Source organism: Euprymna scolopes, chromosome 13, assembly GCF_053919585.1.
Source record: "Euprymna scolopes isolate OS-2025 chromosome 13, ASM5391958v1, whole genome shotgun sequence".
NCBI lineage: Eukaryota > Metazoa > Mollusca > Cephalopoda > Sepiida > Sepiolidae > Euprymna > Euprymna scolopes.
In genome coordinates this window covers 4,336,190-4,359,059 of record NC_136494.1, presented here as the reverse complement: position 1 = coordinate 4,359,059, position 22,870 = coordinate 4,336,190, and the positions used below count along the sequence as shown (strand labels likewise).

At 29.7% G+C, this 22,870-nt stretch overlaps 1 protein-coding gene across 6 annotated transcripts in view; it reads right to left on the bottom strand.

Moving 5' to 3' along the window:
* LOC145291923 (E3 ubiquitin-protein ligase LRSAM1-like) overlaps positions 1 to 22,870 on the bottom strand; it is a 106,800-nt gene that overhangs the window by 10,741 nt on the left and 73,189 nt on the right. For all 6 annotated transcript variants that reach the window (XM_080137778.1, XM_080137774.1, XM_080137777.1 and 3 more), the window contains 3 exons: positions 9,737 to 9,790; positions 9,130 to 9,174; positions 4,703 to 4,780 (listed from right to left, as the gene is read on the bottom strand). In XM_080137778.1, coding sequence (XP_079993904.1) covers positions 4,703 to 4,780; positions 9,130 to 9,174; positions 9,737 to 9,790 — 177 coding nt within the window. The remainder of the gene's footprint in view (positions 1 to 4,702; positions 4,781 to 9,129; positions 9,175 to 9,736; positions 9,791 to 22,870) is intronic.

Here is a 22,870-nt window from a genome sequence, read left to right as displayed (position 1 = left end):
CATTGAATGACATCATAAAAGGCATTGGATGAGAGAAACAGAAATCCTTTAGGCCAGTGATAAGTAGTAAAAGTAAAAGGAGATAAATGAGTAGAAAAAAAGACGGAGAAGAGTTTTTAAAAAAAGTATATATTATTCCTATTTACTTGCTTCCCAACGAGGGAGCAAAGTTAGAAACAATGTCGGTTTTTAATGTGGGGAAAATCCTGCTCACCAAAATGGGGCATTCTGAATAGAAAGACAAATAAAAATAGAAGTACATATTATTACTTGAAAATGGAAACATCATGAAAGACGACTGGTAGCTTTTGGTAAATTTATAAATTAAACGACACGTGACTTGTGGGTTCATCTTGACCCAACAGATCACTGGAGAGAAAGGAAAAGAGTAAGAGGAGAGGAGATTGGACTAGATGACGAGTTCCCTAATCTACATCTCAGTTGTAGTAGCCGTTTTTTTTTTGTTTATTTATTTATTTTTTTAAACAAGGGAGCCACAACCTCTTTCTCACAGAAGAGATGCTGCAAGTCTGCTTTATCATTATTTTCATGGCAAGTGCTCATTTGAGCTCCAATCTATGCCCCCCCCCCACTCGCCAAACTTTCACAAGAAACACTCGGCTAGCTGAAAACACTATCAATAATTCCTCCCACTCTTTATCTATGCCTAAACCTAAACGTAGATTCCATGAACAAAGCTTCTTTCCTCGAACTGCATGCCTGTGGAACTCTCTTCCGTTTGCCTGCTTTCCAGCTGACTACAATATGGTTGTCTTCAAGTCCTACGTAAACAAGTTCTTGATGAGCTGTTCCACTTAAGTTAACAAATTTACCGAATTTCCATTACTAACAATTACTATATTGTCCAATTGACTACTGTACAGTCTTTAACCCTTATCCTCCAGTGGCCTCTTGGCCTTGATAAGTGATGTCTATGTAAAAAAAGTCACCACTTATCAAGGCCTGAAGACCACTCGAGGATAAGGTTTAATGAATGTAAGGTGGTAGCATAGTAATCGTTAATGGTGTAAATTGGGTAGAATTTGATTATTTATGAGGATGGTTCAACAAGAACTTGTTAACATTGGACTTAAAGGCTATGATATTGTAGTCAGCCAGGAAACAGTCCAGTGGAACAGTGTTCCACAGGTCAAGGAATAAAGCTTTTCCATAAAATTTGTGTTTAGATTTAGGCACAGATAGAGAAGGGGGAAAATTGTTGATAATGGTTGTAACTAGTCGAGTGTTTTTTTTGTGAAAGTTTGGTCAGGGAGAACCATAGATTAGAACTCAAACGAGTACTTGCCTTGAAAGTAATGATAAAATGGAAACATGAAAAATTAATAGTAGGTTTTGGAAAATTTATAAATTAGATGACCCAAGTTGTAGTTACTGTTTGTTTACAGACGCCTCCTAGGGTTTTTGAGACAGACTCCAATAATCATGTATGCTAGCAGAACTCATGGAAATTCCACAGTAGTTGGAAATTTTTAAAACAGATAAAATGAATAAAAAAATAAAACAAATAACGATGAATTTAAAACAATTTTTAAGCAAATTCTTTAACCTTTTAAAGCTAAAAAGAATTGATTTTTAAAAATTTAGATTTTTTTTAATAAAAATTTAACACACAACACTTTTTCTGAATAATTTTTTATACAAATTATAAAGGAACAGATGTCAATTCACTTGCAAATTTTTTTTAATTTTAGAAAGAAACTATAATCAAAAATAAGCCTACAATTTCTTCTCAACATGACTTTAAATTATAAAATAGTCAATTTGAAATCGTAAACCAATAGCCATGTTTTTTAATTGGAGATGAAATGGTTTTGATGATTTTTAACTGATAAAAAGTGACTATAAAGGGAGGTAATTTGTTTCTCATTAATTAATGTTTGTGATGATGATTTTTTTATGACACTGTACGTACGGACAAGTAAATTAATATTTAGATTCTGAAATTATATTATCCTGAGTATTTGGATAAGTATATTTCATTTTGATCAAAAGAGGTGCAGCATTATTGTGGAGAGTTTTGTTCACCCTGGTCATCCATAAAAAGGAAATAGGTTTTACTTTGTTTTATTTATAACTTGAAAATTATAAAAATCAAAAAGAACTACTGTATAGTAAGATGGATTTTGGAATTTTTTCAGATGAGTTTGAAGATTTAGAATCTCTAGTTTTTAGTGTTGGAATAATTAATCGAAATCAGAATCAGAACTTCTGGGGTATATTGGAATCAGAAAAAATTGTGCCTATTTTCCGATGGCAAAAACGATTAAAAAAATTTATTTTATTTATTATTATTCAATTTTGTTAAAAAATCTTCAACTGCTGGTAGTAATAATGAAATAATGAATATTTATTGATTTTCAACTATCAGTAAAACTAAAATTGATAGCTTATCCCCCCCCCACACACACACATGTAATTTTATGTTTGAGAAAATATATGCACATTTAATGTGTTTTTACAGTAATCATGAAAAAAAAAAAAACAACTTTATAGTTAATATTTAGAGATTTATAAAGAATCGGAATTGGTAATTGTATTGGAATCAGGAAGTTTGTATGGAATTGGAAAAAATGTTAGAATTGTCCCATCACTACCAGTTTCACATAAAAATTCCTGAGTGCATAAGATGCCCTGAAGAAGATCGGAGGTTATATCAATTTTATTTAATCCATAAGTAGCAAGTACGACAATCCTCAACATCTGAAATGATTTTGGTAATCATTTCAATAAAATAAAATAATCAGTGATATGTATTTCTAACAGAACCTTTTATTTAATCCACGGAGATAGAATGTTCTCGTTCCGTCAGCCACGACCAGGTAAACATCCTAAATAATTTCCAATTGTGTTCTGCATATTGCCTGCACTGAGAATTGAACTTCAACCTCCACAAATTTTTTGTTGTTTTTATTTTCAATTTCTACTAGTTCCGTTCATAATTATTCTATTGGAATAAATTTAAGAAATTATTAAAAAGACATACATTGGAAAGCAAGTCAGACAATCCTCACCATTTGAAATGATTTTGGTAAGAAATCTTCCTTTTTAAATAAAAAAAATCAGCAATAAGGCTTTTTTTTTTCTTTAGGTCATCAGAAATGATAATTTATGCTTCTGAATTTTTGAGATGAGGAACGATAGTTTGTATTATTTGGACTACTGTTCTCATCTTGTGTTATTTTCATGTTTCAATCTATGTAACCTATGATCATCTTTATCTTGTCAAACTCTAAAATCTTTCTGTAAAACTCAGGAATCTGCACAGAATTTCGAATGGAATCCTTGATTTAATCTATGAGAGTAGAATGTTCTTATTCTGCCGCCATGATTTGGTAGACATCCTATACTACTCACAATTGTATTGCATGTATCGCCTGCACTGAGGATCGAACCTTTAACCTCCAGAAGAGTGCCACTTATAACTGAATTTTACCAAGTAGTTTATCCATTATGCCATGGGTCCTTGTAAGTGACACTCTTCTGGTGGTTGAAGGTTCAATCCTCAGTGCAGGCGATGATCAGAATATAAGTGTGCATTACTTAGAACTTCTACTCAATTATGGTTGACGGAAAGAAAGCTACTATATTTGTGGATCAAATACAGAGTTCTGTTTGAAATTCCACGCAGATTCCTAAGTTGGAAAGATTCTAGAGTTCGAAGAAGGTTAGAGGTTACATCAGTCAAAACGTTGTGAAAATAACATTCAAGATGAGAACAATAGTCCGAATAAATCAAATACGAATAATCAATCCTCATCTCCAAAAAATGTAGAAACATAAAAAAAAGCATTTTACTAATAAAAATATTCATAATTTCATTTAAACACCACATTATATACCCATTTTTGAAAAAGAAAAATAAATGTTTACTTGGAATTACACTTTATCAAAAAACGAAAAATCTTTATGCTGTATGCATGATGGAACAAAGATGTCATATTCCAAAAATCACATAAATTGATCAAATATATTTTTTGTAATTAATAAAATTAAATTTAAAGATTTTTAGCAATTAAAAAGTTTTAATTATTTTGAATACAAATAAAATCTCTGTAGTCGAATTGAATTGTCACCCTTGAATTCTGACAAAACTTAAATCATCATGGCTCTCCAAGCCTCCTCCTCACTATCTCATAAAATTTGATTTTCTTAAAAAAAAAAAATTAAAAAAAATAATAATAAAAAAAAAATACTTGATTTACAGTTACATGATTTTTGGAATATGACATTTTCGTTACGTGATGAGTAAATGAGTAAATACATTAAAGATTTTTATGTATCTTTGTCTTTTTTTAATCAAGGGTAATGCTAAATAAGCAGCAAAAATCAAGTCCAAACTATTCATTTTCATTATTTAATTTGATTTAAATTAAATTTTAATTTAATCACAAATTAAAATTTAAAAAAATGTTTTTAAAAAATTATTAATTTACCATTGATAATTTTTATGCATCACAAAAATGCTTTTATTTAAAATATTTCAAAAAGTATGGGACTATCTGAAAAATATATATTTTTAAATATTAGAATTTTTTGCTATAAAAATCTTTAATTTATCATAAACAATAAAACCAGAAGTCAAAAAAAATGGTGTGCCATTTTGGTTGTTGCTAATTTTGGGGTGCCTCAAACCTATTTGATCCACTCTAGTAGTTGTTAAAGTATTAAAAGCGTCACTTACTCTGATAGTTGCTAAATCACTAGTTTGACAATCTGTAGCCTTTAGCGAATGAAGCCAGTTAGTGTGAACCAAAAGAATCTGGAGAAAAAAAAAAAGAAACAAAAATGATAAGAAAATAAAGTTGTCCGGATATCTTAAAGAATTATTATTATCAGTAGAATGATACTTATAAACTATTGCATGCACACTCAAAACATTTAATTACAAGAATAAAAAAGCATTGGAAATGCAAAAGGATATAGGGATGGTATGCCAAAAAGTATACAAACAAGATAGCTATGAATGGCTAGGCACATGGAAATAGAATTACATCCAAAGTATAGCCCTATAGCTTTTCTCCGATCTTCATTCCGTGCCATCATTACGGTTGTAAAAAGCTATAGGGCTATACTTTGGATGCAATTCTATTTCCATGTGCCTAGCCATTCATAGCTATCTTGTTTGTATACTTTTTGGCATACCATCCCTATATCGTTTTGCATTTCCAATGCTTTTTTATTCTTGTTAATTAGTATTTTTACTTACAGTCTTATTTTTAAACTTACATTCATGATAGTATTGTCTTTTTTAGGAGGCGGCTCATTGCCGCCTCCATTAGTAGCAGGTCGCTTCCTGCTGGGTTTTAGGTCTTTGGGTTTTGGGCCTTAGGAGTTGCCTCTTGGTCCTCCATCGGTTCTATATTACATAGAGAGTGCTACCGCCTCTCTGATAAAATAGTTAGAGTATTATAAAGTTCTAAAATGTTCATACCTTCACTATTAAATTTTTCTTGACTTTCTTGCAGTTTCTTTTGCGGTTAATTTAACTTATTTCCTTTGGCGTTTGGTGAGTTCTTAGAAGAACTGGTCTGATCTACTTTTCTTAGCGAGCGAAGAGATTCAGCTGCATTTAACAATGGTTGCTATAGTGTATTTTTGCGCATGCGTGAGAATTTCAAGTTTCCTCCTTATTTTTCAATAGTTTGACAGTAGTCATGTGTCTTTCTGCCAAGAGCGACAGACGTCAGTGTTAGCCGTGATCGTCTAGAGGTTAGGACCCCACGTTGTGGCCGTGCTAACTTAGATTTGAATCCTGGTCACAGCATTGACATTTTGTACATATTTTACAGTCCAAAATCTGAAGAATTATTTGTTTTTATAACATTGTTTTTTGACGTCGTACTTGCTGATAGGTTACTCTTATAACAATTTTGATCAACTGAGATAAAGATTTCGTGGTTTCATTAACGCTGGTGGGTTACTGTTTAAAGAAAAAACCTTAACGTTCACCTCAAATATTCAGCGTCCAAGAAATATAGGCCACTGGCAAACTGGAACGTCTGTGAGCATCCGGTGTATTATTTGGAGCTGTCCCTTTTGAGAGAAGTTCCGTGTTCGAAGTGGTCTGTCTACATTGGGTATATAGTGTTTAAAACTTGTTATTACACGTAATCTTATTTAATTATGGAGTTAGCTAAAAAGCGATGGGTCACTGCACTTCTCCGTGTAAAGAGCAGTCGATTGATGCTTGAACTGTTGTCAGAGACCGTTCGTACACCGAGATACATCGTCTCAAAAGAAAGAAGAAGAAAGAAGAACAATTGGCCATTTTTGTACCCTTTTTTTTTTGCTCTCTTTTGACATTTTAACCGACGTTCTGACACTCGCTGGATTCGTAAGACACTTCTCTGTAAGAATATGTGCTTTTTGAAACTTATAAGTTGATTTTAGTTGAGATTTGGATAGTTTTGTTTTGTAGGCGTATATAGGCGTGTACGGGCCATCCCTATATAGAGAGTGCTACCGCCTCTCTGATAAAATGATGTTTTGTTTTACGGCATATCAACCCTTTATGGTTTCAGCTATTTTAGTAAACAATTTCATGCTTCAAGTTGTTCATACTTTGAAATATTTATTCATGGTGTTTTTGATTTGGTTGTTTACAGTGCATAAATCCATTTTCAGATTATTTAATGCCAAATCCAGAAATTTTGCAAAAAGATTTTACGCTTAAAGTTCTTTATATTTTTAAATATTTATCCGTAGTGTTTGGTTTGGTTGTTCTTTTACACTTTGCAGAACATGATTGAGTTTTGCAAAGGGAGAAAGAAAAAAAAACAATGATGTCAGTGTTTAGTGCATTTTTAGTCAGGACACCACATTCTCCACAACCCCCAAATGGAACTTCACTATTGGATATCTTTCTAGTTTTAGACACAGAGTTTCATTTTGTAGGGTAATAGTCATTACTAGGGCTGTGACAACAGCGTATTCTTTTTTATTGTTTTGACTCTTGAGTGTGTACCTGTTAATATCTTATGTTTTTATATAGACTGATGTGGTTCTCGGTTGACTGACTGTGTCTTATTGTGTCGGATATATACTTGAGAGTCGAAAGAATGAAAAGAATATTCTGTTGTCACAGCCCCAGTTATTACATATGCACTTTACAAAACATGATTGACTTTTGCAAAGGGGAAAAAAAAAGAACAATAACATCAATGGGGCCTCTTAAGGTCATACCTGGAAATAAAATGATATATTTAACACAACATTTATTTATACACCAAGCTGTTGTTTATATATTGACCTTTCGGCTAGGAACAAATGCCCCCCCCCCCAAAAAAAATGAGCAACATCAACTTTGGTGCCACAGAAAGTGATAGTGAAGAGTCTTGGAGGATGGAAAGAGCAAGAAAGAAAAGCACCATCCAGACTGTCACTAGAATGCAACGGAGAGTACTGTTGTGTAACCACGAGCTCTCAATAACAACTGCCAATCTAACGCTGTTTGTCATCGTTCTATACTCATTCATTTTCTTAGTTTCTCGTTCTGGCCAGGTTGTCATCTCTCACATGCTAAGGGTAAGCACTGGTTTATAAAAAATAAACTCAAGAGAAACCAAAGAATCTGACAAATTCTAAAGATCAGTTATACTGTGGGTGTGTCTGTGATACGACCAACACTCTAAATAAAAGGAAACACAAACTTTAATGCATTCTGTAGATATCAGTTGTATTCTGGGCGTGTGTGTGACACCATTGACCTTCTAAACCAGGGTTTCCCGAAGTGGGCTTCATGGAACCCTGGGGTTTCATAAGCGAGACTGAGGGGCTCCGGAAGGCCTTCCTTATAGAGGACCAAATCCTTTATATGGAAAAATTAAATGGCTGCAAACATTTAATTTGTTGATCTTTTTTTACCGCAAAGAGATATGATACATAACTACAGACGTAAAGAGTTTTAGGATGATTCATATAACAGACAATGAGACATTTATGTAATGGCGTATATGGCGACAACGATGACAATTACTTGTTGAGTTCATCGTTTGTAGTAAAAGGGATATAGATCTGAGAGTGTACTGTTCATTTACAAGACGAATCACAAAACGCATTACCTTTTCGGTTGAAATGATGAACGAAGACGTACAAATAACATGATATTTATTCTTCCAGCTGGATGAGATGATCAAATCACATTCCTAAGATTGCAATATGTATTCTTTTCAATTTCTGATTACTACGTTCGGTTCTAGCCTTTTCCGTTAATAAATATATTTTCAAACCTTATTTCCTTTGTTTCTTCAATTACATCTTTCCCCTTCCATATGCAAAACTTCTTTTCCTTTTCATTTAAAAAAAAAAAAAAAAAAAAAGAAAGTACATATTTTCAAATGCCAGTACATTTTTTTCTATTCTTCATTTATACCCGAACAATTCTTTTAATCCTTACAACCCACTTTGCTAGCAAAAAAACAAAAAAAAAAAAAAAAACAGACACCATCATAAAAACAAAACTTTTTTGGTCAGCCCTTTTCCAACTGACTTCCTAATTATTTTTAGACCAGACTCTCCATCCGATCTCCCTGGAATATTTCTTTTGGGTGTAGGGTACAACCTCCTACAGTCAATATCAGCTGTTTTAATCCATCCACCCTTATGCCGTAACAACTGAGGTCCATTTCTTTTTTTTTACCTCTTTACCAACTCAACTTCTCATCTGATGGGTCCTGACTCTTTCTTTTTCGTGTGTGTTACTATTAATTAGAGCATTGTCTCATTTTCTACACTATTTTACTTCTTTGTGATGGACAGCAAAGCTTATTTACTTAAACTTTTGTAGTGGTTGGTTTCTAATTATGCAAGATACCATTTATCATAATGATTCACTCGGACTTCCTAGCTTGGACTCTTAGAACTTGAAAGAGACATTAAAACATCACCATGAACTAAATAAACCCCCTTCCCTGCGCCAAATCCTAATGCACATACTGAAACCCTAACTATGGCAGTATGCAATTTTTCTTTTCTCTTCCATCAGAGAATCCAAGATTCCAAAATAGGCTTATCCTCACAACAGAAACATATGCAATGAGTAATCGCTAATAATGACTTGTGTGAGAACTCCTAGTGAGTAAAATAATATCAATCATAAGTAATACTTACTTCTTTATTCAGGACTTTACAAAGGGAATACACATTGGAAGGGATCTGAAAATACAAAAAAAATAAATTTTATTTTTTAATATTTTTTTGTGTAATTATTGACTTATAACTAGTTTTATAAATTTGTTGTGACTTTAAAAAAAAATCCTTAATAATCAATGCGTTACATTACAAGTTGTCTTATGTTGAATACTGATTAAATGAGTTAGTGCACTATGTCCAAATACAAAGTAAGTACAGATCAGGGTGACACAAGGTTTTGGGAAAAGGCAGAAAAGAATGCTCTATGCAACACCTCCCCAGATGTGCCAACATTATTCCAGTTAAGGACATATCTGACGTTTATATAGATAGATGATTGCATCCGGGAGTCATATTTTCTTGGGTGATAGAATGAGCCAATCATTTTTTTTTAACAACTTTAGAAACAAACTAAATATATAAATCGTTCATTTACTATTTGGAATGAAAGTCAGTCCTAAAAAATTGGAGCAGTGAGACATTTCTTATAACTGGAGGGGGGGGGGGAGAGAACAAGGATCTGAGTATTGGTGGTGAAAGAAGGGAAGTTTAATTTTAGTGGTGAATGTGTTCAAGATTAACTTACCTCACTGCATTCACTGCTAGAAATATCAAAAATTGGTTCTGGATTATCTTCAGCCTAAAAAAGAAAAACAAGAATATGCAAATGAAGTAGGAAATTAAAAAAAAAAAAAGAATATGCAAATAAAATAGGAAATTAAAAAACAAGAATATACAAACAAAAATAAAAAATATGCAAATTAAATAGGAAATTAAAAAATATGCAAATTAAATAGGAAATTAAAAAAAAACAATATGCAAATGAAATAGGAAATTAAAAAAAAACAATATGCAAATGAAATTGGAAATTAAGAAAAAAACAACAAGAATATGCAAACGGAATTAAAAAAAATTATGCAAATAAAATAGGAAATTAAAAATATGCAAACGAAATAGGAAAATTAAAAAAATGTGTCATTATTAACATGAAATATTTGTTGCACTTATTTTGTGGAATGAAAATTATAGATAATCAATCCGGTTGAGTTTATCGGATATAGAAAATAAAGAAACAAGCGATGTATAGCATGAATTTCGAAGCAAAATAATAATCTGAGGTGAAATAATTATTTGACCAATGATTGGGACAATACAATAATGTTTATTGTACAAATAGTGAAAAACAAGAATAGAATCTAATGACGGAGATATATATATATATATATATATATATATATATATATATATATATATACATGCACTATTATATAAAAGTCACTGTGTGTGCGAGTTCCTTCTTCATAGGTTCCGAAACGGCTGAGCTTATCTTTTGCAAACTTCACACTTAGATAATTTATATGTCTGGCAGTGTTCTTAGATATGTTTTGTACAGAAATTCATCTGATAAGTATCAAAAATCGAAAAAATCTGATCTTAAAAATAGTCTTTCTTTCTCATAGATAAAAAAAAAGAATTTTTACAGGGAATATTTTACATTACACCGACCAAAGAAAATAATTTTATTTCCCTTGGCCAGTGTAACGTAAAATAAAAAAAAATTGCTTTAAGATCATTTCTCTCCGGGAAGCCATACGAATGAGACATGACCAATAATGTAGAATAATCTAAGAAGAATGTTACTTCAATGTTTGTCCGTTTTTTTTGTTAGTTACAAAGTTTAAAAGTAAATAACTAGCTAAGATAACATTAGCCTCGTTTCTCCTAAGTAAATTCTCTCCAAATAAAATCTTGAAGGAAATTAACATAAAGTTTTTTGTTAATTTATTAAGAACTGCGATTTTCACTCAAGTCTGATACTAAATAAGCACCTAATAAAATAAATATTGGCAGCTGAAGTTACATATGCCCCATGGTTACAAGCATATAGTTGTAGAGTTATAGAAGAATAAAAATCAATTCCCCTAAACAAAACAGTTTAGCATGATATTCAAAATATAATGATACTAAAATCTGATGTCTAAAATCCTTATTCAAATTTTGATCAAAATCCATAATATTTGGATCATGAAAAACGTATAAAATTTAAGGCTTGAGCTTAAGGAGTCTTAAGAAAATGAAATTCTGAGAATTTTGCTTAATTAGTGTCTAATAATGATGGATCGAATCAAATACAAATCTGAAATATTTGAATTTTCATGCGAGACATTCTAATGCCGATATTATGCCCTCTAAAATTTTATTAAAATACTCCAACAAAACTGAAAATTAATGATGTCTAATATTTATTAATTGATGTCTAATATTTATTCTTCACATTTGATTTCTTTTACTAACACTTTTGGATTTAGTATCATTATTTTATATGATTTTAATCTATGTCAAAATGGTGCAGAACTGTTCTGTTTGGAAAATTCATTTTATCTGTCCTAGGACAGGTATTCTAGTTTAGTATGTGTTTTTTTTTTTGTTTGTTTTTTGACACAATGTGCTAATTTACTTGCCTCCCCACCAAAGCAAGGTTAGAGGGAGTAAGAATGATGACAGAGTGAAAGAAAGAAAGAGAGGGGGATATGATGGCAGAAAGGTGTTGAGAGAGAGAGAGAGAGAAAATAAAAAGACATGTTTGATGAAAAAGAAAATTGTAAATAGAAAAACTCAAAATAAAAATGTTTTTCTTTTTAACCTTTTTATAAAACAGGTTTTTAATGCAACTTATTTTTATTATGTATCATTTTTTTTATGTATATATGTTGACTTGTGTATGCATATCTGTAATGTAAAAAGAAAACACACACATGAGAAAGGAGTAGGGAAGCAAGAGCAGACGATACATTTTTATTGTAATTTCAAATTGTTTGCTTTTTTTTTTGTAATTCCTAAAATAGTCTGTATTTAAAACAAATTTACTTGAAAAAAAAAAAAAAAAATTTTTTTTTTTTTTTCATCCTAAACAAGACAGTGCCACTTGAATGTTAGGGGCCTACTATTTGGGACCAAATCTACAGGCATACTATGTAGGGAATTGAGCAGCAAGATGTCTGTTCACATTACAGGGTGGAATGAGAAAAGTGTCATCCTAAAGAAAACACTACAGCTTTATTCTAAAAATTTTATTGAAAATCAATTCAGGTAACTTGATTATGTAGTAGAGCTGATATCTAATGTAGCTGCCTTCAGCCTCAATCACCACCTCAATATAACTCCAGAACTGGAAGCATACATTTTCCACAAGTGCCGGCAGAAGCTCAGCGGGAGCTTGGCAAATACTCAGCAAATGGCAGTGATCAGGCTTGCTTTGGTGTTGTAGGAGGTTATGTTGGTGATGTTCTTTACTTATGACCAAATGAAGTAGTCCAACGGGTTCAGGGTCAGGAAAGGATAGGAGCCCAGTGAGAGAAAGGTACAAAGTCGTAACACTCCTTCTGAAACCAAACCTGGGTCTCTTTGAACTTGTAGGCAGGCACCAAGTCCTGCTACCATACCCAGGGTCTGCTCCAGGGGATTACCACACTCTCCAGCACATTCAGGTACATTTTGGTGTTGACTTTCTAGCTGACTTTGAAAATGTGAGGTGGAATGATGTGGCCCCGACGCCAAAGACCATAACTGTGGTCGGACACTTTATTTTCATCACTGAGCACATTCTTGTTATCCAAGGCAATCCAGCGATGCATTTTAAGGGTGCTGGCAATGGTCCTGTTGTCATAACTTGGATCGGTAGTAGAGAACAGGAGTTGTACAGCAGTGCATCTCCGATCTTGCTCGTTGAACATTGTGCCACTTTCAGACATAATAGAAGGCTCCTAGCACTCTTGGGACTTGTATATAGTCGATGGTCTGCTACAAAAAAAAAAGAAAACTGGTCTTCAAACGGAAATGGAATCATGCTGTCTTTTCTAGGGCAACAATATTATTGTTCCACCTGGTACACTTGAACTTCTGCAGGGCAGCAGCGAATCGGGAGTGAATTCCAAAGTCTAGCAATTTGAGGGAAGAAACTATTAGAATAGAACTCTTTCCGGCATCTAGAGACTTCTACAGTGAAGGGGTGAGATTTTGCTGCTTGTCAGGTTAGTCAGGTGGAATACAATTATAAGAGGTATTACTTTTGGAATGCTCCTCGTAGTTGGTTTCAGTTCACGCCTCTATGAGGATGAAGGTTTTTGGAGATTTTAAGTTAGGGTTTTTTGTCATGGGAGAAGTATTTTTAGGATGAGCCGAATTCAGAGGAATATTTTCAGGTTTTATATTTAAATGAGAAAAATGAAAGAGTGTCATACAGTAAACAAAAGAATGAGTTAAGAAGGAATATATTCATAAAAGAGATCATTTATATAGGTTAAAAATGGAAGGTTTACAGCAATAGGAAAACATAGAATGTTCGTGAATACTTTTAGAGTTCTTGCAAAAATAAGGGATTCATTAGCTGAGACATTTAAAGAAGTCTTGACCTATTAGGAGCCGTGAGTTTTAGGGGTCAGGAAACTTCTCTGCTCAAATAAATAAATTATGATTAATTGAAAAAGAGTTCAGTGACGCACCTGCAATGAAAATAACAGTTTTACTGTATTTGTACTAATGACAATAAAAATAAAGCTGTACTTGTACTAATGACAATAAAAATAAAGCTGTACTTGTACTAATGACAATCAAAATAAAACTGTACTTGTACTAATGACAACTAAAACTGTACTTGTACTAATGACAATAAAAATAAAACTGTACTTGTACTAATGACAATAAAACTAAAACTGTACTTGTACTAATGACAACTAAAACTGTACTTGTACTAATGACAACTAAAACTGTACTTGTACTAATGACAATAAAAATAAAACTGTACTTGTACTAATGACAATAAAACTAAAACTGTACTTGTACTAATGACAACTAAAACTGTACTTGTACTAATGACAACTAAAACTGTACTTGTACTAATGACAATACAACTAAAACTGTACTTGTACTAATGACAATAACACTAAAACTGTACTTGTATTAATGACAACTAAAACTGTACTTGTACTAATGACAACTAAAACTAAAACTGTACTTGTACTAATGATAAAAATAAAACTGTACTTGTACTAATGACAATAACACTAAATCTGTACTTGTACTAATGACAACTAAAACTGTACTTGTACTAATGACAACTAAAACTGTACTTGTACTAATGACAATAACACTAAATCTGTACTTGTATTAATGACAACTAAAACTGTACTTGTATTAATGACAACTAAAACTGTACTTGTATTAATGACAACTAAAACTGTACTTGTATTAATGACAACTAAAACTGTACTTGTACTAATGATAATAAAAATAAAACTGTACTTGTACTAATGATAAAAATAAAACTGTACTTGTACTAATGATAAAAATAAAACTGTACTTGTACTAATGACAATAAAACTAAAACTGTACTTGTACTAATGACAATAAAACTAAAACTGTACTTGTACTAATGACAATAAAACTAAAACTGTACTTGTACTAATGACAATAAAACTAAAACTGTACTTGTACTAATGACAAAACTAAAACTGTACTTGTACTAATGACAAAACTAAAACTGTACTTGTACTAATGACAAAACTAAAACTGTACTTGTACTAATGACAATAAAACTAAAACTGTACTTGTACTAATGACAATAAAACTAAAACTGTACTTGTACTAATGACAATAAAACTAAAACTGTACTTGTACTAATGACAATAAAACTAAAACTGTACTTGTACTAATGACAATAAAACTAAAACTGTACTTGTACTAATGACAATAAAACTAAAACTGTACTTGTACTAATGACAATAAAACTAAAACTGTACTTGTACTAATGATAAAAATAAAACTGTACTTGTACTAATGATAAAACTAAAACTGTACTTGTACTAATGACAACTAAAACTGTACTTGTACTAATGACAACTAAAACTGTACTTGTACTAATGACAATACAACTAAAACTGTACTTGTACTAATGACAATAACACTAAATCTGTACTTGTATTAATGACAACTAAAACTGTACTTGTATTAATGACAACTAAAACTGTACTTGTATTAATGACAACTAAAACTGTACTTGTATTAATGACAACTAAAACTGTACTTGTACTAATGACAACTAAAACTGTACTTGTACTAATGACAATAACACTAAATCTGTACTTGTATTAATGACAACTAAAACTGTACTTGTATTAATGACAACTAAAACTGTACTTGTATTAATGACAACTAAAACTGTACTTGTACTAATGATAATAAAACTAAAACTGTACTTGTACTAATGATAAAAATAAAACTGTACTTGTACTAATGACAATAACACTAAATCTGTACTTGTACTAATGACAACTAAAACTGTACTTGTACTAATGACAACTAAAACTGTACTTGTACTAATGACAATACAACTAAAACTGTACTTGTACTAATGACAACTAAAACTGTACTTGTACTAATGACAATACAACTAAAACTGTACTTGTATTAATGACAACTAAAACTGTACTTGTATTAATGACAACTAAAACTGTACTTGTACTAATGATAATAAAAATAAAACTGTACTTGTACTAATGATAAAAATAAAACTGTACTTGTACTAATGATAAAAATAAAACTGTACTTGTACTAATGATAAAAATAAAACTGTACTTGTACTAATGACAATAAAACTAAAACTGTACTTGTACTAATGACAATAAAACTAAAACTGTACTTGTACTAATGACAATAAAACTAAAACTGTACTTGTACTAATGACAATAAAACTAAAACTGTACTTGTACTAATGACAAAACTAAAACTGTACTTGTACTAATGACAAAACTAAAACTGTACTTGTACTAATGACAAAACTAAAACTGTACTTGTACTAATGACAAAACTAAAACTGTACTTGTACTAATGACAATAAAACTAAAACTGTACTTGTACTAATGACAATAAAACTAAAACTGTACTTGTACTAATGACAATAAAACTAAAACTGTACTTGTACTAATGACAATAAAACTAAAACTGTACTTGTACTAATGACAATAAAACTAAAACTGTACTTGTACTAATGATAAAAATAAAACTGTACTTGTACTAATGATAAAACTAAAACTGTACTTGTACTAATGACAACTAAAACTGTACTTGTACTAATGACAACTAAAACTGTACTTGTACTAATGACAATACAACTAAAACTGTACTTGTACTAATGACAATAACACTAAATCTGTACTTGTATTAATGACAACTAAAACTGTACTTGTATTAATGACAACTAAAACTGTACTTGTACTAATGACAACTAAAACTGTACTTGTACTAATGACAATAAAACTAAAACTGTACTTGTACTAATGACAATAAAACTAAAACTGTACTTGTACTAATGACAATAAAACTAAAACTGTACTTGTACTAATGACAATAAAACTAAAACTGTACTTGTACTAATGACAATAAAACTAAAACTGTACTTGTACTAATGACAATAAAACTAAAACTGTACTTGTACTAATGACAATAAAACTAAAACTGTACTTGTACTAATGACAATAAAACTAAAACTGTACTTGTACTAATGACAATAAAACTAAAACTGTACTTGTACTAATGACAATAAAACTAAAACTGTACTTGTACTAATGACAAAACTAAAACTGTACTTGTACTAATGACAAAACTAAAACTGTACTTGTACTAATGACAAAACTAAAACTGTACTTGTACTAATGACAATAAAACTAAAACTGTACTTGTACTAATGACAATAAAACTAAAACTGTACTTGTACTAATGACAATAAAACTTAAACTGTACTTGTACTAATGACAATAAAACTAAAACTGTACTTGTACTAATGACAATAAAACTAAAACTGTACTTGTACTAATGACAATAAAACTAAAACTGTACTTGTACTAATGACAATAAAACTAAAACTGTACTTGTACTAATGACAATAAAACTAAAACTGTACTTGTACTAATGACAATAAAACTAAAACTGTACTTGTACTAATGACAATAAAACTAAAACTGTACTTGTACTAATGACAAAACTAAAACTGTACTTGTACTAATGATAAAACTAAAACTGTACTTGTACTAATGATAAAACTAAAACTGTACTTGTACTAATGATAAAACTAAAACTGTACTTGTACTAATGATAAAACTAAAACTGTACTTGTACTAATGATAAAACTAAAACTGTACTTGTACTAATGATAAAAATAAAACTGTACTTGTACTAATGATAAAAATAAAACTGTACTTGTACTACTAATAAAACTAAAACTGTACTTGTACTACTAATAAAAATAAAACTGTACTTGTACTACTAATAAAACTAAAACTGTACTTGTACTACTAATAAAACTAAAACTGTACTTGTACTACTGATAAAACTAAAACTGTACTTGTACTACTGATAAAACTAAAACTGTACTTGTACTACTGATAAAACTAAAACTGTACTTGTACTACTGATAAAACTAAAACTGTACTTGTACTAATGATAAAACTAAAACTGTACTTGTACTACTGATAAAACTAAAACTGTACTTGTACTAATGATAAAACTAACACTGTACTTGTACTAATGATAAAACTAAAACTGTACTTGTACTAATGATAAAACTAAAACAGTACTTGTACTAATGATAAAACTAAAACTGTACTTGTACTAATGATAAAACTAAAACTGTACTTGTACTAATGATAAAACTAAAACTGTACTTGTACTAATGATAAAAGTAAAACTGTACTTGTACTAATGATAAAACTAAAACTGTACTTGTACTAATGATAAAACTAAAACTGTACTTGTACTAATGATAAAACTAAAACTGTACTTGTACTAATGATAAAACTAAAACTGTACTTGTACTAATGATAAAACTAAAACTGTACTTGTACTAATGATAAAAATAAAACTGTACTTGTACCAATGACAATAGAAATAAAGCTGTATTTGTACTAATGACAATAAAAATAAAACTGTACTTGTACTAATGACAATAAAAATAAAACTGTACTTGTACTAATGATAAAAATAAAACTGTACTTGTACTACTAATAAAAATAAAACTGTACTTGTACTACTAATAAAAATAAAACTGTACTTGTACTAATGATAAAAATAAAACTGTACTTGTACTAATGATAAAAATAAAACTGTACTTGTACTAATGATAAAAATAAAACTGTACTTGTACTAATGATAAAAATAAAACTGTACTTGTACTAATGATAATAAAACTAAAACTGTACTTGTACTAATGATAAAACTAAAACTGTACTTGTACTAATGATAAAACTAAAACTGTACTTGTACTAATGATAAAAATAAAACTGTACTTGTACTAATGATAAAAATAAAACTGTACTTGTACTAATGATAAAAATAAAACTGTACTTGTACTAATGATAAAAATAAAACTGTACTTGTACTAATGATAAAAATAAAACTGTACTTGTACTACTAATAAAAATAAAACTGTACTTGTACTACTAATAAAACTAAAACTGTACTTGTATTAATGATGATAAAATAAAACTGTACTTGTACTAATGATAAAAATAAAACTGTACTTGTACTACTAATAAAACTAAAACTGTACTTGTATTAATGATGATAAAATAAAACTGTACTTGTACTAATGATAATAAAAATAAACCTGTACTTGTACTAATGATAAAAATAAAACTGTACTTGTACTAATGATAAAAATAAAACTGTACTTGTACCAATGACAATAGAAATAAAGCTGTATTTGTACTAATGACAATAAAAATAAAACTGTACTTGTACTAATGACAATAAAAATAAAACTGTCCTTGTACTAATGATAATAAAAATAAAACTACTTGTAGTAATAATAATAAAAATAAAGCTGTATTTGTACTAATGATAATGAAAATAAAACTATTTGTACTAATGATAATAAAAATAAAACTGTACTTGTACTAATGATAATAAAAATAAAGCTGTACTTGTACTAATGATAAAACTAAAGCTGTAGTTGTACTAATGATAATAAAAATAAAGCTTGGCTGTTCTTATAAAATTTAAAAGAAGACATGAAATAAAGTAATCTCAAGTTAGGAGTATAAAGTCCTAAGTAGTGTTGGGACGATTCCTAATTTTTATACGATTCCGATTCCAGGAAAATATTGATTAACGATTCCGATACCAAGTACGATTCCGATTCCGATTCCTAGGGAATTTATTGTTTTGAAATATACCAGGTAGTTTTATACTTATGGTCGGTAGTTCCCAAATATGTTCCCTAACTTTGGAAGAGATATTTTATGTCTACACCGTCGTGTTTTGGTTTAAATAAAATTATTATATAGTAAACTAAACGGAAAAATTAGCAAAATTTATTTTAGAGAAAATTTATTTTACTTAATTGGAATACAGAAAAAAAACTCAAAGAAAATAGAATTTATCCTTCAGAGAAAAAACAAATAAAATAGAATTTATATAACAGAACAAAAACAAGAAAATTAGAGAATAAATACACATGATTCATTATTTTGGTCCTCATAATTAACAGATTTAATGAATTAAATAAAAAAAATATAGCGGAAGAGAAAGAAAATATATACTAATTAAATATAAAAAAAGTTAAATATTTGATTTAATAATTTATAAATGAACGTGCATGATGAAAAAAAAAAAACAATATACCACGTGACATGGCACCGTAGATACAAAATAACCTTTCCAAAGTTAACGACCATATATGAGAAATACCATTAATCGAAAGTTTTTGTGTTTTATACCAAAAGGTAGGTATAGCGAAAAGTTACAATTAAAGGAATTTCAAAAACGATTTTTTGTTTAGCTATTGATAGTTGTATTTGTGACGGCAGTTCTTCAGACCTCCATAATTCACAAGGAGTAGTTAACACCTATTATTTTTTCTTACTTTTTCATTGCTTTTACACATTGTTTCTAACGTGAAGAATAAGTTTAGCCAAACTAATTTTGAAATAGGGTATATCAAAGGAACACATATAAAAATGATACCACTATAAAAAACAAATGAAATACTAGATAAAATTGAGCAAACATAATTACCAAAATTACAGAAAAAGATTAAAAAAAAAAAAAAAATGGTGAAGTTTGTTGAGTGAAATGAATTATTGAAAGAAAATTAATTGAACTAATAGAAATGTTAAATAAAAAAATGTCACATTTCAATATTTTTTTAATAATTAAATTCTCAGGGTTGTCGAAATTAAAAATTAAGTGATTTTTTTTATTAGACTTCTTTCGAAGCTTGTTACCTTGAAAAATACATTTAAAACCCTGTTTTTTTTAAATAAATTGAAAAATAAATGCAATGAAAAAAATTTAATTGATAATTGAAACTTTAAAAACATATTAAACATTGAAAAATTACTTATCTCACAAATTAACGTCCAATAAAGTAGATCCAGTCTTCATACAGGAAGTTGGTTATAATAAATATATCTTTCCCAAACTTAAAAATTAAATTTTTTTTTTTTTTTGAGAGAGAGAGAGAGAGAGAGAGAGAGAGAGAGAGAGAGAGAGAGTGCTTTAAAATCGCTGGGGAGTGCCGTCTAAAATTTTAAAGAAGTAAATTTTAGGAGTTTAGTGCCTTTCAAAGACGGTTATCATAATTTATTATCATCATTTAATTTCCTTTTTTTCCTCCCCCCCCCCCACACCTTTCCACGTGGTTCAGTAGTTAACCAGTGCTCCTGTTGCTGTCAGTCAGCTATCTTTACCTAAGTTTTAATTTCTAGTTAAAAGAATTTTTCATGAATGGAATCAGCATTTTTAAAAATTATTATTTTAGTTGTATATATTGTATTTACTCTTTGAAGTTAAGGAGGGTTAAAAAAAAATGGTGACACCTAGATGGTGACGTAGGCAAAAAAAAAAAAAAAAAAAAAAAAAAAAAAAAGACACTTCGATTTCGACCCTCACTAATAAAACTGCTCTGAGTGACTAGTTGGTAATTTTTGTTCCTTTTCTTTTTTATTTTGCTCCTCCAATTTATTTGGATGCTTCATAGTTAAATGTTTTAACATGTTGGTTGTGGTCATGTTAGATGGTTTTATTCCTCGCGATATTTTAATTTGACAGACTTTGCAAATGGCTTTCAACTCATCATCTTCAAAAAGACTTTTTTTTGGACTTTGGGCCATATTAGAAAATTCAGTTTATCTGTAAACAAATAATTTACTATTAAATTTTGTTTTAAAGCTAGTCACTTATTTGGATAATTAATTGAAAATAATCCGCTAAAAAAGACAAAAAGAAAAAAATATAAAGGGATGGGGCGGTAAATTGTACCAACCGGTAGTTAACAAAAAAAACTTATAGAATTTAATTTTTGAAACCAATGTATAAAAGTTTACATAATGAAATGCAAATATGCATTTTCGGGTTTGTATTACTGTACACATAGATTCGAAAAAGTTGTCAAAAAACAAATATATAACAAACAAATATTATCAAAGGCAAGATAAGTTACTTTTCTACCAAACTGGGTAATTTATTTTGTTTTTATTCAATCTAACATGTTTATTCAGCTCGAAAAACATGCAGTGTTTACCGATGTATTGGAAAATTCAAAATGGCGCCCGACACTCTCTTTAACATGGTAAGTTCGGGAAAACGTGTTATAAATAATAAACTAGACAAAATACTATTAAAAAACACCGAATATATGTCAAAATATATCACGGTAACATATATTGAGCGAGTTTCTAGCAGTATTTTGTATAGTTTATTATTTATAACATCTTTTCCTGAACTTACCGTGTTAAAGAGAGTGTCGGGCGCCATTTTGAATTTTCCAATACATCGGTAAACATTGTATGCTTTTCGAGCTGAATAAACATGTTACATTGAATAAAAACCCAAAAAATATATCCAGTTAGGTAGAAAAATAACTTATCTTGCCTTTGATAACATTTATTTGTTATATATTTGTTTTTTGACAACTTTTTCGAATCTATGTGTACAGTAATACAAACCCGCATTTTCTTTTGAATTTTTTTTTTTGGTTGACTGTGTTCAATTCACACATGGTTGATGCGGTTCAATATTGCTAAACTATAAGTCCTTAGTAAAATTCTATTTATAAATACTTTTTAAAATTAAATTATTTAATTAATCGTAAATATTATTTAGACATAAACATTAATTGATTACAAAACCTTTTAAAAATATATATATTAATTTCTTTTTCGTTCGGCAAAAAACTGCGCAAAACACTTCTAATTTTCAATTTAAAATTCTAGAAAAAAGATTATATTATTCTGCTTTTAATATAATCAAATTCAGGGTTTTATCTTTCTGGAGAAAAAAAAATAATGGATTTTATTTCAATTAAATTAAAAAAAAAAAAACCTGACTGAATTGAATTAATTACCCTTAAATTAACGAAGGGGTTATTTAATAACTTTAGGTTTGGAAGAGATAGGTATGGGGTCGATTTTTTTGAAACTTCAAAAGAAACCGACTACTGTCAAAACTTTGCGAAATAATACAACGTGATCAATTTCATTTTAGAGATATTTCTTTCAAAAGCCTTCTTTTAAAAAAAGAAAAAAAAAGTATATTGTTCTATTAAACCGTTTACTGTTTAAATAATTTGACTTTGCTCGTTTTATTTTAAGAAAATATAAGTTGAAAAAGCATTTTCATTCACTATTAGAAGATTTGTCAGTAAAAAAAAAACAATCGCCAAAAAGAT